Below are 15,541 nucleotides of genomic sequence, written 5' to 3' on the forward strand. Positions count from 1 at the left end.
TTGCCCACCATGATACTCCAGTTTAGACTCAGCCATATGCAAATCAGTCTTGACCCTATTCCTCATAGGAACAGTCCATCCCAAATTGCCAGGGCCTCCCTGAACTGGAACACAAGCAACATAGAACCGTTTATCCCTAGTTAGCGCTCTTCAGCAAGGTATACCTTGGTTCCAGTGGCACAGTGAGCCCAGGACCCATGGCTTAGCATACCAGGCATGAAATGCCAAAACAAACAAGGTGATGTATGGATCGCTCGAATTAATGTCAGCCAAATTTCAAAAGCAACCAGTGTCCTGTGCTGAATTCAACAAAAGCAGAGTCTGAAAACGTTTGGATTTCAAAAGATTCATGAACTGCATCAACTTAGGCTTGGATCGCAAATTTAGGTTAAGGGCATTCCAAAACATGGGTTTTAGTAAACCCAATGATCTGCCTCCATGTTCCATACTCTCGGAAGATCATTGGTTGATTAGATGGGTAGTCATTGATAAATGTTCTCTAGTAGCGTGGCGCTTTATACTGGTTTTCAGTGCCTTTGTCCCATTATAGTTTGTGGACAGTGCACAGAACATTATATTTCATCTACTGGGAGATAATGAAGTGCTTTAAACCCAAGTTAGGGCACATTCTGGTTGCCTGTTGCTGAAGTCCTTGGACCATGGCAATGAGTGTCATAATGAAACCAGCGTAGGTGATGTTGCAGTAGTCAATGTGTGCCATATGGAGGGATCTCGTTAGCTTGACTTTGTGGAGAGGGTGGAGAATTGGGAGACTTTTCTGAAGAAGTCAGAGCTGCATGCCCGCATCTTTAGTCACAGAGTAGGCCTACGATGGTAAGGTTAGTTTTACGTTGAGAAGACTTCCTAGGTTCCTTACTTTTAATAAGGTCAATGGGGCTGGAGGGGGATCTAAGGCCTGATGACCAGACGAAGGGAAGTTAATTGGGCTCAGGCTTGCTAGAATCTATACAAGCTACTAAAACAAAATACCATAACGTTACATAACACGATACAGCACAACCAAACACAACCCAACATAGCCTTGTAATCTACCAGGGATATCCATTAGGATCTGTATTCTATAACTTCATGCGCACTCCTAAGAGCACAGGGGTGAAAAAAGTGATGCAAGGTATATTCTGAGGAGCACATAAGGCAGAGATGCAAGCATTCTGATCAGAACAAGGGGATGTTGTTGCAAGTGTAAGTGGTATGGTGTTTTTAGACATTGACCTCCATGCATGCTGTGCCTAGAGACTCAAACAGTACCACAATGACATAGCCCAAACATACAGACACATGTCTACGCTTCCATGTTGTTTTATATGCAGAGGGCGTGCCCAGCTATTTAGGACCCCGCCAAAAGAGGCAATTCTGGCTTCTCCTGTTGTTTCGTGGCTTAGATTAGTGGGTCCTCTCTAATAAGAAGATTATGTAGTGCAGACGAAAGTCAATGTCGCTGAAACTCACACAGACACTGAAACGTACACAGGGCTTGCAAGTCAATGTTCCAAGCATTTCCATGAGAAATTGTAGACTTTAGTTCACTGTCAGCTACATGATAGAAATGAACAAGTACATACCTGTCTGCAAGCGTCTTCTAGTGTGTGATGGCCCTTATTCTGCTCAGCATTTACTTTTCTTGTTTTGTTTCTGTTCTGTTACAGGTGCTCATCCCTGCTCTCCCATCAACATGAAGGGGGCAGCCAGGCCACCAAGTTCACTGATGAAGCCGGGGACCCAGGCACGCGACAGAGGAAAATCTCCCCCAGCTCCCTCTTTCGGGATGAGACCCTCCAGGTCATCCAACTCCCTTGGGTTTGAGTCTCGACTGAGCAAGGTTAGAACATCTTGTTCCGCATGTCCATTGTTGGTCAATGAGTAAAAACCACTGTGCATGACTAACTACTTCCTGGTCATGCCCTGGAGTCTAAGGGCTCTGCTTCTATGTTCATGGCCAGAGACACTTTCCTTAGGATAACCCAAATGTATTTGCAATGCTTCTTAATATTATATTTGTGCCAGAAGTTCTATTTAATAACTTTTTTAGATAATAAATACATATATGAATGTTCACAAACATTGCAATTAACTGTATATTGGTCGGAAGCTGGTAGGAATTTTTGAGTTGGTAAAACAATGCAGCCTCCTGTCCACCGTGCACATCACGCGTATCCACATCTCCGGGTTAAAGTACACTTTATAAGCATCATATCTGGAGAAGTAGAAACTGGAGGCTTGTGAAAAGTAATCTTCTTGTTTTATTCTGCTGTATGTATGTGAAATATTAATTTCTAGACCCTCATCTCAGTACGACTGCAGAGTCCCAGCACATAAAAAGCTAGGACTGTCCTATCTTTTTATGTGCGGAGACTCAGCAATGGTAAAGATACTACTAGTTAAATGCCTTTGTGAGTAACAAACAATCGTAACATTTACACATAAGTCTAAGTTCACCTTTGTGAATCAGGCCCATTTGGTTTTCATTCTAGGCCTCCGACAACCCGGCCCCCTCCCAACCTCTTCTCCAACCTGAACCCCTTCTGTTGGAAAACGAGGCAGCATCTGTGAGGCCTGCACAAATAACATGACTACATTTGTCCTTCACTGGGAACCAAACACCCAATTGTAGCGCCAGACTCTCAGAGGGTAGCGTTGCAGAGCATTCTGAGGCTTACTCAAGGGAGGTGGTGTGGGCTAGTAATCGCCATTTGCAGGTGCACAAAAATAACACTCAATAATTGATTGTCCAGTCTGTACTTTGCTTTATAAAAGTAATAGTACATTTATTAAACACACACACCACTCAATACTATGCACCAATTTACAAATATACATAAGCTGTTGGAATTACTTTGTGACATTGCATAACATCTCGACCCCTCCCGCAGGGGGGGTGGGGTCTAGTACCACCACTCCCATGTATGCACATCAACTTGCCCCCAATGCAGTTAGTTGAACATAACCTGGAGCGAGGGCCCTGCGCACTGGCACCATCCCAGTGGCGACCCACCCCATTACCTCACCAAGCATTAAAAAGGGGTAAACCTGCCTTGGTGACACATGACCCTGACTGAGCATCTCCTACTGACCATAAAGTATGCACCTCTATATCTTAAGGGCTAGCAGTCTGGGGTCTTCACCTAAGCGCAGCAGCAAGAATCCATGTTTACGCACACTTTAGAATGACAGTACTCATCACCTTGGTTGATCATTTGAATGCATTGCAATTACAGCCCCTAAGGGCATCACAGATGAAATCACAGGATTGCGCATATACAGCCAGACACCCTAGCAGGACTATCTGGCAACATAGCCCCACTTGGCATATGACATCTCCTTACACATGTGACTTACAGTCCCTTCAAAAGAAGTACTCCTGGCAACTACACTTCTCCTGCAGTGCGCCTCTTCACTTTAAAAGGAATCACAGGTAAAAGCATGGGATTACGTAAATACAGCCAGACCCCATAGCAGGAAGGTCCAGCAACATAACTCCATTTAGCTTCACATCACCTTACACATGTGACTTACAGTCCCTTCAAAAGAAGTACTCCCGGCAACTACACTTCTCCTGCAGTGCGCCTCTTCACTTTAAAAGGAATCACAGGTTAAAGCATGGGATTACGTAAATACAGCCAGACCCCATAGCAGGAAGGTCCAGCAACATAACTCCATTTAGCTTCACATCACCTTACACATGTGACTTACAGTCCCTTCAAAAGAAGTACTTCCGGCAACTACACTTCTCCTGCAGTGCGCCTCTTCACTTTAAAAGGAATCATAGGTTAAAGCATGGGATTACGTAAATACAGCCAGACCCCCTAGCAGGAAGGTCCAGCAACATAACTCCATTTAGCTTAACATCACCTTACACAGGTACTTCACTTTACACATGTGACTTTCAGTCCACCTAAAAAGAAATAACCAATAGTAAATGCATTTCGGTGCAATTACACCACTTCACCTCCAGGGGATGCCCTTCTCCAGACATCCCCAACTCAGCCCTTCACTCCATGATGCACTTCATAGTACACCCTCAGCTGTAGAACATAAGTTCCAGCCTAGAAGGTGTTAAAGGCTGGCTGAGCCCTTGAGGGGTTATTCTTTCAGATGCCCCGTGAAACTTAGGGGTGGACTGTTCTTCTTTGTGCTGGGGGAGACTGCGGTGCTCCTGCAGCCCCCCTGCACCCCTTTTCACACATGAGGGTGACCCCCCTCCTCTGGGGGACACCAGGCACCAAAATGGCAGATTTCTTCATGCTGGGGGGGGGGAAGACGGCGCTCCTCCATCAGCTCCCCCAGCACCTTTTCACAAGAGAGGGTGACCCCCCTCCTCTGGGGGCCACAAAGCACCAAAACGGCAGATTTCCAAATGCCTGGTGAGGCATTATGGGGCGCTTCATGCTCCTCTTTACCAGCCCCAGCCACTGGGAACACTCTCCTCCGCCCTCAGGGTCTCTGATTCAGCAGGGTGCTGTCTTCACTGGCTCCCTGCGCCAGCCTTTCACCAGGCTCTCCTTCTGGGCCTCTCTTCTCCCTGCGCAGAGGCCCCTGCTTCTGTGCACCAGTCCTGGGCTCTTCTTCTGGTGCTGATAGGGTCCTGGGGGCAGTCAGGGGGTCTCTCCTTCCAACTGCCCCCAAAAGCCAAGTTTGCAGCTTGTATGACTAACATCGCTGACTGGATGAGGAGTCATTTTTTACAACTAAATTCCTCTAAGACCGAGATTCTCCTGTTCGGCAAAGCTGCGGATCTATGGACTCCAGACTGGTGGCCACCAGAATTGGGTGCAGCCCCCATCCCTAGAAGTTGTGCGAGGAACTTGGGGATTAGCCTAGATAACCAGCTCTCAATGGAGACTCAAGTGAAATCACTGGCTTCCTCTTGTTTTGAGACCTTGCGGATGTTGAGGAAGATCTTCCCTTGGTTCCCGCTGAGTGCTAGAAAGACCCTCATCCAGGCACTGTTAATGAGTTGCCTAGATTATGGCAACTCCTTACTGGTTGGAATCAGGGAGGATCTTCTTTCCAAATTGCAGGTAGTGCAAAATACCGCTGCTCGCCTTGCTCTTGATAAGCCTGCGTGAACCCCCTCTCTGCCGCTTCTACGCCAACTACATTGGCTGCCAGTAAGGAAACGGGCCACGTTTAAAATGCTGTGTTTGGTTTTCAGGTCCCTGCATGGACTGGGGCCGGTTTATCTTATGGATAAACTTAAATGGTATCAGCCCACAAGGCAGCTTAGATCTAGTAATCGCAAAACATTGTGTGTTCATAAAATTAGGAAGGTAAGGATGGGGGGTCGTTCCTTCTCTTACTTGGCCCCCAAGTTGTGGAACAGAAATCCTGAATCAATCCGCCAATGATCGAACCTGGCTTTATTTAAAAAAAATGCTCAAAACATGGCTTTTTTAAATGGCTCTCCACCTTTGGACCGCTGATCTCTTTTTCCAGCGCCGAGAGATCCCCTTGGGGATGATTCGTGCGCGATATATGTGACCAAACTAAATAAATAACTGCCCATTGCGCCAGGCTCCAGCACCTTCACCCTCAGCAGACCACACCCCAGAGAGACCTTCTCTTCCTGTGCAAGCACTTTTTAAAAGTTGAGTAGGGGGCTGGCAGGAAGTCTCTGTCTGTCCTATCAAACAGCGACACATCACGTCCTTGCCCCTGCTCCCTCCTTCTTGTCCAGCCTCTGAGCTCGTTCAAAATGGCGTCGTCCAGGGTTTCTGCCACATGTCTCGGAAGCACCTTCCCCCCAAGCTGCCTTCCCTCCTTGGTGCAGCCTGGTGCCTGGCACCCAGCGACAGCGGTTGATGGATTGGCCTGTAGCCCCACCCATCTTCTCTTCGTGGAGAGGAGGCCCTCGCTTGTGGAAGAAAGGTTATCAATCCATCCAGCTGAGGTCAGCCCTCAGCCTGGGTCTGGTCATGGCTGGCTCAGAGAAATATGACAGTTCTGGATGACCCAAAAGCAGTACAAATATGACTTTGGACTCTGCAGAATACTTCTTTTCACATTTGCTACATTGGACTTAAGTGCATGTCTGGAATCTGTAGGCCTAATTGAAGTTAATCTAGCCCCTGGCTCCACATTCCCAAAGAGGAATAAGGAAGTGAAAACACAGTAAAACACACTGACTTTCCCTGGCATGTCTCTTCCATCCTGAGTTCACTGTGGGTGAGTCCCAACTTATGAGGCTCCCCAAAAGTAAAAGCTCAACAATAAGGTGCTCAAAAAGCAAAACATCCAGGCGGCCCATAGTGTCAGAACCACCTTCTAACACCTTCCTTTTGAATTGTAATTTTACATTACCTAAGAGACCAGTGATCCTCACTCACCCATTCATGCTGACAGCCACACTGTCCTCACAGACCTGCCTTCTGTCTGGAAGTTGTCTCTGTCGCCATTGTCACATCATTGCCTCAGTGAGATCCTCACATTTTCAGTGTGTGACCATCTTCCTTTCACTCAGCTTCATCTGCAAAAATTGCCTTTGAATAAAGAGCCCGGTGAACCCAATAAAGTCCCCGCCCCCACATACATGGTTAATATTCCAGCTGGCACTAACTAGCCATTCAATCTAGCCATGCACAAGCTGGAAAGGGGGATGCTGCGTTCACACACTATACAGAAATCTCTAGTTCAAAATGCAGCTTAAGGAAATCAGCAAAGCGGAAACAGTCTATTACAAGGCAAAATCATATACAACAACCCACAAGTTGGTCTGGGCGTCTCCCAAACACCTTAATTTACACTTAAAACACATTTTTGCTGACGAAAACTGTTTATCCCATAAGCAGAAATTCAGAATTTCCTTGCAAATATTTACCAGCAGCAGCAGGGTTTTCAAAGAATTCTCGGTAAGACACTGAGAAACAGAAGTTACTTTTACACCCTTAGCATAGAATATGAGTTACACCTGCACACTTACCTCACGGTAAGGTTGCTCCACATTTACCGAGAATCTGCGAACAAGCAGTTAGTTCTATAAACTTCGGCTTACCACACAGTAAGGCTGCCGAATATGACCAGAGATACAGAGAAGGAACAGTTACCTCTGCATGCTTACCTCATGGTAAGTATGCACACAGATACTGAGAAGGAATGGTTACTTCTGTTTGCTTACCTCAGGGTGAGTATGCACCACATGCACACAGATACTGAGAAGGAGTCGTTACTTCTGCACGCTTACCTCAGGGTAAGTATGCACCACATGCACACAGATACTGAGAAGGAATGGTTACTTCTGCACGCTTAACTCAGGGTAAGTATGCACCACATGTACACAGAAACTGAGAAGGAACAGTTATCTCTGTATGCTTACCTCATGGAAAGTATGCACCACATGCACACAGATACTGAAAAGGAATGGTTACTTCTGTTCGCTTACCTCATGGTAAGTATGCACCACTTGCACACAGATACTGAGAAGGAATGGTTATTTCTGTTCACTTACCTCATGGTAAGTATGCACCACTTGCACACAGATACTGAGAAGGAATGGTTACTTCTGTACGCTTACCTCATGGTAAGTATGCACCACTTGCACACAGATACTGAGAAGGAATGGTTACTTCTGCATGCTTACCTCATGGTAAGTATGCACCACATGCACACAGATACTGAAAAGGAATGGTTACTTCTGTACGCTTACCTCAGGGTAAGTATGCACCACATGCACACAGATACTGAGAAGGAATGGTTACTTCTGCACGCTTACCTCATGGTAAGTATGCACCACATGCACACCGATACTGAGAAGGACTGGTTACTTCTGCACGCTTACCGCATGGTAAGTATGCACCACATGCACAGAGATACTGAGAAGGACTGGTTACTTCTCTACGCTTACCTCAGGGTAAGTATGCACCACATGCACACAGATACTGAGAAGGAATGGTTACTTCTGTTCGCTTACCTCATGGTAAGTATGCACCACTTGCACACAGATACTGAGAAGGAATGGTTATTTCTGTTCACTTACCTCATGGTAAGTATGCACCACTTGCACACAGATACTGAGAAGGAATGGTTACTTCTGTACGCTTACCTCATGGTAAGTATGCACCACTTGCACACAGATACTGAGAAGGAATGGTTACTTCTGCATGCTTACCTCATGGTAAGTATGCACCACATGCACACAGATACTGAAAAGGAATGGTTACTTCTGTACGCTTACCTCATGGTAAGTATGCACCACATGCACACAGATACTGAGAAGGACTGGTTACTTCTGCACACTTACCTCAGGGTAAGTATGCACCACATGCACACAGATACTGAGAAGGACTGGTTACTTCTCCACGCTTACCTCAGGGTAAGTATGCACCACATGCACACAGATACTGAGAAGGACTGGTTACTTCTGTTCGCTTACCTCAGGGTAAGTATGCACCACATGCACACAGACACTGAGAAGGACTGGTTACTTCTGTGCGCTTACCTCAGGGTGAGTATGCACCACATGCACACAGACACTGAGAAGGACTGGTTACTTTTGCATGCTTACCTCATGGTGAGTATGCACTACATGCACACAGATACTGAGAAGGAATGGTTAGTTCTGCATGCTTACCTCATGGTAAGTATGTACCACTTGCACACAGATACTGAGAAGGAATGGTTACTTCTGCACGCTTACCTCATGGTAAGTATGCACCACATGCACACAGATACTGAGAAGGAATGGTTACTTCTGTACGCTTACCTCAGGGTAAGTATGCACCACATGCACACAGATACTGAGAAGGACTGGTTACTTCTCCACGCTTACCTCAGGGTGAGTATGCACCACATGCACACAGACACTGAGAAGGACTGGTTACTTTTGCATGCTTACCTCATGGTGAGTATGCACCACATGTGCACAGATACTGAGAAGGTATGGTTACTTCTGCATGCTTACCTCATGGTGAGTATGTACCACATGCACTCAGATACTGAGAAGGAATGGTTACTTCTGCACGCTTACCTCATGGTGAGTATGCACCACATGCACACAGATACTGAGAAGGAATGGTTACTTCTGCATGCTTACCTCAGGGTGAGTATGCACCACATGCACAAAGACACTGAGAAGGACTGGTTACTTTTACATGCTTACCTCATGGTGAGTATGCACCACATGCGCACAGATACTGAGAAGGAATGGTTACTTCTGCATGCTTACCTCATGGTGAGTATGCACCACATGCAAACAGATACTGAGAAGGAATGGTTACTTCTGCATGCTTACCTCAGGGTGAGTATGCACCACATGCACACAGATACTGAGAAGGAATGGTTACTTCTGCATGCTTACCTCAGGGTGAGTATGCACCACATGCACACAGATACTGAGAAGGACTGGTTACTTCTCCACGCTTACCTCAGGGTGAGTATGCACCACATGCACACAGACACTGAGAAGGACTGGTTACTTTTGCATGCTTACCTCATGGTGAGTATGCACCACATGCACACAGATACTGATAAGGTATGGTTACTTCTGCATGCTTACCTCATGGTGAGTATGCACCACATGCACACAGATACTGAGAAGGAATGGTCACTTCTGCACGCTTACCTCATGATGAGTATGCACCACATGCACACAGATACTGAGAAGGAATGGTTACTTCTGCACGCTTACGTCATGGTGAGTATGCACCACATGCACACAGAAACTGAGAAGGAATGGTTACTTCTGCACGCTTACCTCAGGGTGAGTATGCACCACATACACACAGATACTGAGAAGGAATGGCTACTTCTGCATGCTTACCTCATGGTGAGTATGCACCACATGCACACAGATACTGAGAAGGAATGGTTACTTCTGCACGCTTACCTCAGGGTGAGTATGCACCACATGCACACAGATACTGAGAAGGAATGGTTACTTCTGCATGCTTACCTCATGGTGAGTATGCACCACATGCACACAGATACTGAGAAGGACTGGTTACTTCTGCACGCTTACCTCATGGTAAGTATGCACCACATGCACACGGATACTGAGAAGGACCGGTTACTTCTGCACACTTACCTCATGGTAAGTATGCAACACTTACACACGGATGCTGAGAAGGACCGGTTACTTCTGCACGCTTACCTCATGGTAAGTATGCACCACATGCACACATATACTGAGAAGGACTAGTTACTTCTGCATGCTTACCTCATGGTAAGTATGCACCACATGCACACAGATACTGATAAGGAATGGTTACTTCTGCACGCTTACCTCATGGTAAGTATGCACCACATGCACACGGATACTGAGAAGGACCGGTTACTTCTGCACGCTTACCTCATGGTAAGTATGCAACACTTGCACACGGATGCTGAGAAGGACCGGTTACTTCTGCACGCTTACCTCATGGTAAGTATGCACCACTTGCACACGGATGCTGAGAAGGACTGGTTACTTCTGCACGCTTTTCTCATGGTAAGTATGCACCACATGCACACGGATGCTGATAAGGAATGGTTACTTCTGCACGCTTACCTTATGGTAAGTATACACCACATGCACACGGATACTGAGAAGGAATGTTTACTTCTGCACGCTTACCTTATGGTATGCAAGCACCACATGCATGCGAATACTGAGAAAGAATGGTTACCGCTGCACGCTTACCTCATGGTATGTAAGCACCCCATGCACAGAGATACTGAGAAGGAATGGCTACTTCTGCACGCTTACCTCATGGTAAGTATGCACCCCATTCACAGAGATACTGAGAAGGAATGGTTACTTCTGCACGCTTACCTCATGGTAAGTATGTACCACATACACAGAGATACTGAGAAGGAATGGTTACTTCTGCACGCTTACCTCATGGTAATTCTGTGGAACATGCACAGAGATACTGAGAAGGGCTGGTTACTTCTGTATCATTACCTCATGGTAAATATTCAGAACATGAACTTAGATAGTAAGAAGGAAAATTTACTTCTGCACGCTTACATCACGATAAGAATGCAGAACAGAAATAGATACTGAGAAGGAATGGCTACCTTTGTGCACTTACCACATGGTAAGTCTGTGGAACATGAAAAGCGATACTGTGAAGGAATGGTTACTTTTGTACGCCAACCTCATGTTAAGTATGCACTACGTGCACATAGGTACTGAGTAGGACTGGTTACTTCTGTATGCTTACCTCATGGTAAATATGCAGAACATGAATTTAGATACTAAGACGGAACGCTTACTTCTGCACGCTTACGTCACGATTGAATGCAGAACATAAATAGATACTGAGAAGGAATGGCTACCTCTGTGCACTTACCTCATGGTAAGTCTGTGGAACATGAACAGCGAACTGTGAAGGAATGGTTACTTTTGCACGCTTTCCTCATCGTAAGTATGCACTATATGCAGTTAGATACTGAAAAGGAACGCTTACCTCTGCACTCTTACCTGGGATTATGTGCTCATGGTTGACTTTTCTTGTGTTAATGAAGTGGCATGTGCAGCTTGTGGATATTCTTCTAAACATTTGCCTCCATTTTGCACCAGCTGAAAAGGGCGAGCAGTGAGGACACTCTCAACAAGCCGGCAGGAAGCCCTTCAACGAGTACCTGCAGGTTAAAGAAGACCACCACCACAGGAGCGATCTCCGAGCTTGCCGAAGCGCGGCCACGCAGTGCCACTGGTAGGGAATGGATGACATCTACTCAAGTTACATTTGTATTTATTCTTTTTTTTTATAGTGTGGACCTTCAAATTAAGTTAGATTTAGAGGCATGCCATGACAAAGAGAGAACATTGCCATCAATTAAGTTTAAATATTTATCTTCGGCAAGGCAAGTAGCGATAACACCAGCTTTACGATAGCTACTAGTGTGTATCATGCATCAGTCCTGTCTATTATCAATGGATGCCTCTCTTCAGAGACCATGTGGACTTTGGACATGTAGGTTAGAGGTAATTGATGTGTAGATCTCAATTCGAGATTTATGGCCTGATTTAGACTTCAGGGGACGGATTATGTACCGTCGCCATGGCGGAGTGCTTTACTCCCACCACGGCCAGGGTACTCCCACCACCTAGTATAGAGAAGTCTGCCGGCCCAGCGGACATCTATTGCATTTCCAGGAACCGCCACCACGGTGGGTTCTGGAAATGCATTGAAAATTTGATTGATCGCTCCATCAACGTCACAGCCATACATCTAATTTGAAAAACAAAATCCAAAAGCGGGATTATGTATTTCATTAAAAAACGATGACACCCTCGCTATGGCGGCTTGTGAAAGAAAAACCTGAAGCGTTTGTCCGCTCTAAATATGGCTTCACAACCACCCCGCCGATGGCCCTTGCTCCTTCGGGCTGGTGGTGGTGTCTCTACGAGGTGAAGATTACATTTTATAATTCGTCTACACGCTGAAGTTTCGCCCGACTTTAAAAGAGGTGGGTGGAATAAAATTTCACTTTGGCAGAGAGGGCATTGACGGAGTACCTTCTCTGCCAAAGTGTAAGTCGGGCCATTAGTTACAAATAATCTCTTTCAAGTAAGCTGAGCATTTCAAAGAGTAACCTCTCTTTACTAGGGTGGGCAGAAAATGCAGCCAAGTGACCCATTCTTCTGGACTTTGCGCTGCCTCCTCTATTTTGCATAGGGCCAAAGTGGTGCCCCCTTCCCATAGAGGAGGGACCTTTATGCCCCTCAGGTGTTGTTGGGGTTCCCTAGGATCCATTACACTCCAACAGGTTTTAGGGAAAGCTGCTGATGCCCCCTACATAATGACCAAAAGTGAACCAGATAAAAGCAACCTGTGCCCTTTCACCTCTGGTCTTGTAATACCAAATGAGTATTTTGTACTGGCAAGGAAAATAGGTTGAGCCAGACTTACTGACGAGAGGCAACGCCCAGTAGCGTCCAGCCTCTATCACAAACAGTGTGTGCTGCCCTTGCCTGCCACCAGGCTGTGTGACAAGGACCAGAGTTTTATAACTTTAATGCATCCTAAACCTTCAATAGATTTTCAAGATCTGTCGTGTGGTCCAAGGGTTTCTTTCCATCTTTGCAGGCATGTTACGTTTGAGTGAAGGTTCAGCTGAGCAGCAATAGTCAATCCGTTGTATTGGGAGTGCAGATGATTAGGGTACAGTCCTTATTCGGGATGTGTGGAAAAGTCACACAAGCTGTGGTTTATTCTTTTCAAAGAGAGCTTGGGAGCCGGCAGATGTGCGTGAGATGCAGAGTAACACTTTAGTGGTGAGGGATTGGATCATGTGCAAGTACAAATAAAAGAGAGCCATGCGTTGTACATGAGATGCTGAGTAGCACTTCTGTGATGATGGACTAGAGCATGTGCAGCACAAAAAAATGTGAGCATGCAGTTGTGTATGAGATCAATCAATCAATCAAACAGGAATTGTAAAACCCGGCTAATCACCAGTGAGAGTATCAGGTGCTGAGAACCCTGCTGCTAGGGAGGGATCAGTTGAACTGCCAGGTCTTGAGTCCTTTCCTGAATTCTAACAGAGAGGATGAAGTCCAGAGGTGAAGGGGGAGGTCGTGAGATGCAGAGCATCACTTCTGTGGTGATAGATTGGATCATGTGCAGCACAAATAAAAGTGAGCCTACATGCGCGACTGTACCTATCCCATCATCTGTCGACTTCACAACCCCACCCAGCCCCGCCCACCACTCTTACCTGTACCGGCCGCGCCTGATGAGACGCAGAGCATCACTTCTGTGGTGATGGATTGGATCATGTGAAGCACAAGTAAAAGTGAGCCTAGAGTCCTACATGAGCTTATAGTCGTGTATGAGATGTAACTCTTCTGTGGTGATGGATTCGATCATGTGCTGCACAAATAAAAGTGAGCCAATGGTCGCGCATGAGATGCAGGCGCGGCCGGCACAGGTAAAAGCGGTAAGGCGGTGGGGCGGGGCAAAGCAGGGTGTGGGGGGAAGATGACAGACGACAGGATAGGTAAAATTAAATAAGAAAAATAATAAAACCACTTACCTTGCGCTCACCACATTGTCGACTCGGCAATACAGCAAGCGCAATGTAAGTGGTTTATTTCTTTTTTAAATTTAATGTTAATTATCCCATCGTCTGTCGACTTCACCCCCCCCCACCTGGCCCACCCCTCCGCTCTTACCTGTACCAGCCACTCCTGATGAGACGCAGGGCAGCACTTCTGTGGTGTTGGATTGGATCATGTGAAGCGCAAGTAAATGTGAGCCTAGAGTCCTACATATGATGCAGCGCAATACCTCTGTGATAATGGATTGGATCTCGTGCAAGCACAAATAAGAGTGAATTTATAGTCGTGTATGAGACGCAGCCCTTCAGTGGTGATGGATTCAATCATGTGCAGCACAAATAAAAGTGAGCCTACAGTTGCACATGAGATGCAGGTGCGGCCGGAACAGGTGAGAGCGGTAAGGCGGTGGGGCGGGGCGGGGCGGAGCGGGCAGGGTGTGGGGGGAAGATGACAGACGACAGGATAGGTAAAATTAAATAAGAAAAATAGTAAAACCACTTACATTGCGCTCGCCACATCGCCTACTCAGCAATACAGCAAGCGCAATGTAAGTGGTTTGATTTCTTTTTCATTTAATGTTACCTATCCCATCGTCTGTCGACTCCACCCCCCCTCACCCTGCCCCGCCCCACGGCTCTTACCTGTATTGGCCATGCCTGATGAGACGCAGAGCAGCACTTCTGTGGTGATGGATTTGGATTGTGTGAAGCACAAGTAAAAGTGAGCCTAGAGTCCTACATAAGATGCAGAGCAGCACTTCTGTGGTGATGGCTTGGATCTTGTGCAAGCACGAGTAAAAGTGAGCTTATAGTCCTGTATGTGACGCAGCTCTTCTATGGTGATGGATTCGATCATTGTGCAGCACAAATAAAAGTGAGCCTACAGTCGCACATGAGATGCAGGCGCGGACGGCACAGGTAAGAGCGGTGAGGAATGGCAGTGCAGGGTGTGGGGGGGAAGTTGACAGACAACAGGATAGGGAAAATTAAAAAAGAAAAATAATAAAACCACTTACCTTGCGCTCGCCACATTGCCGACTCGGCAATACAGCAAGCGCAATGTAAGTGGTTTATTTCTTTTTTTCATTTAATGTTACCTATCCCATCGTCTGTCGACTCCACCCCCCCTCACCCTGCCCTGCCCCACGGCTCTTACCTGTACCGGCCACGCCTGATGAAATGCAAAGCAGCACTTCTGCGGGGATATAATGGATTATGTGAAGTACAAGTAAAAGGGAGCCTGGGAGCCTAGAGTCCTACATAAGATGCAGAGCCGCACTTAAGTGGTGATGGATTGGATCTCGTGCAAGCACAAGTAAAAGTGAGCTTATAGTCGTGTATGAGACGCAGCTCTTCTGTGGTGATGGATTCGATCGTCGTGCAGCACAAATAAAAGTGAGCCTACAGTCGCACATGAGATGCAGGCGCGGACGGCACAGGTAAGAGCAGTGGGGCAGGGCAGAGCAGGGTGTGGGGGGAAGTTGATAGATGACAGGATAGGGAAAATTAAATACGAAAAATAATAAAACCACTTACTTTG

General features: G+C 46.4%; 1 protein-coding gene across 1 annotated transcript in view; it reads left to right on the forward strand.

Moving 5' to 3' along the window:
• SPECC1 (sperm antigen with calponin homology and coiled-coil domains 1) overlaps nucleotides 1-15,541 on the forward strand; it is a 1,265,733-nt gene that overhangs the window by 102,933 nt on the left and 1,147,259 nt on the right. The window contains exons 2-3 of the mRNA XM_085649254.1: nucleotides 1,668-1,840; nucleotides 11,516-11,651. Of these exons, the coding sequence (XP_085505380.1) occupies nucleotides 1,694-1,840; nucleotides 11,516-11,651 (283 nt within the window). The 5' untranslated portion in view covers nucleotides 1,668-1,693. The remainder of the gene's footprint in view (nucleotides 1-1,667; nucleotides 1,841-11,515; nucleotides 11,652-15,541) is intronic.

Source organism: Triturus cristatus, chromosome 3_2, assembly GCF_964204655.1.
Source record: "Triturus cristatus chromosome 3_2, aTriCri1.1, whole genome shotgun sequence".
Lineage (NCBI taxonomy): Eukaryota > Metazoa > Chordata > Amphibia > Caudata > Salamandridae > Triturus > Triturus cristatus.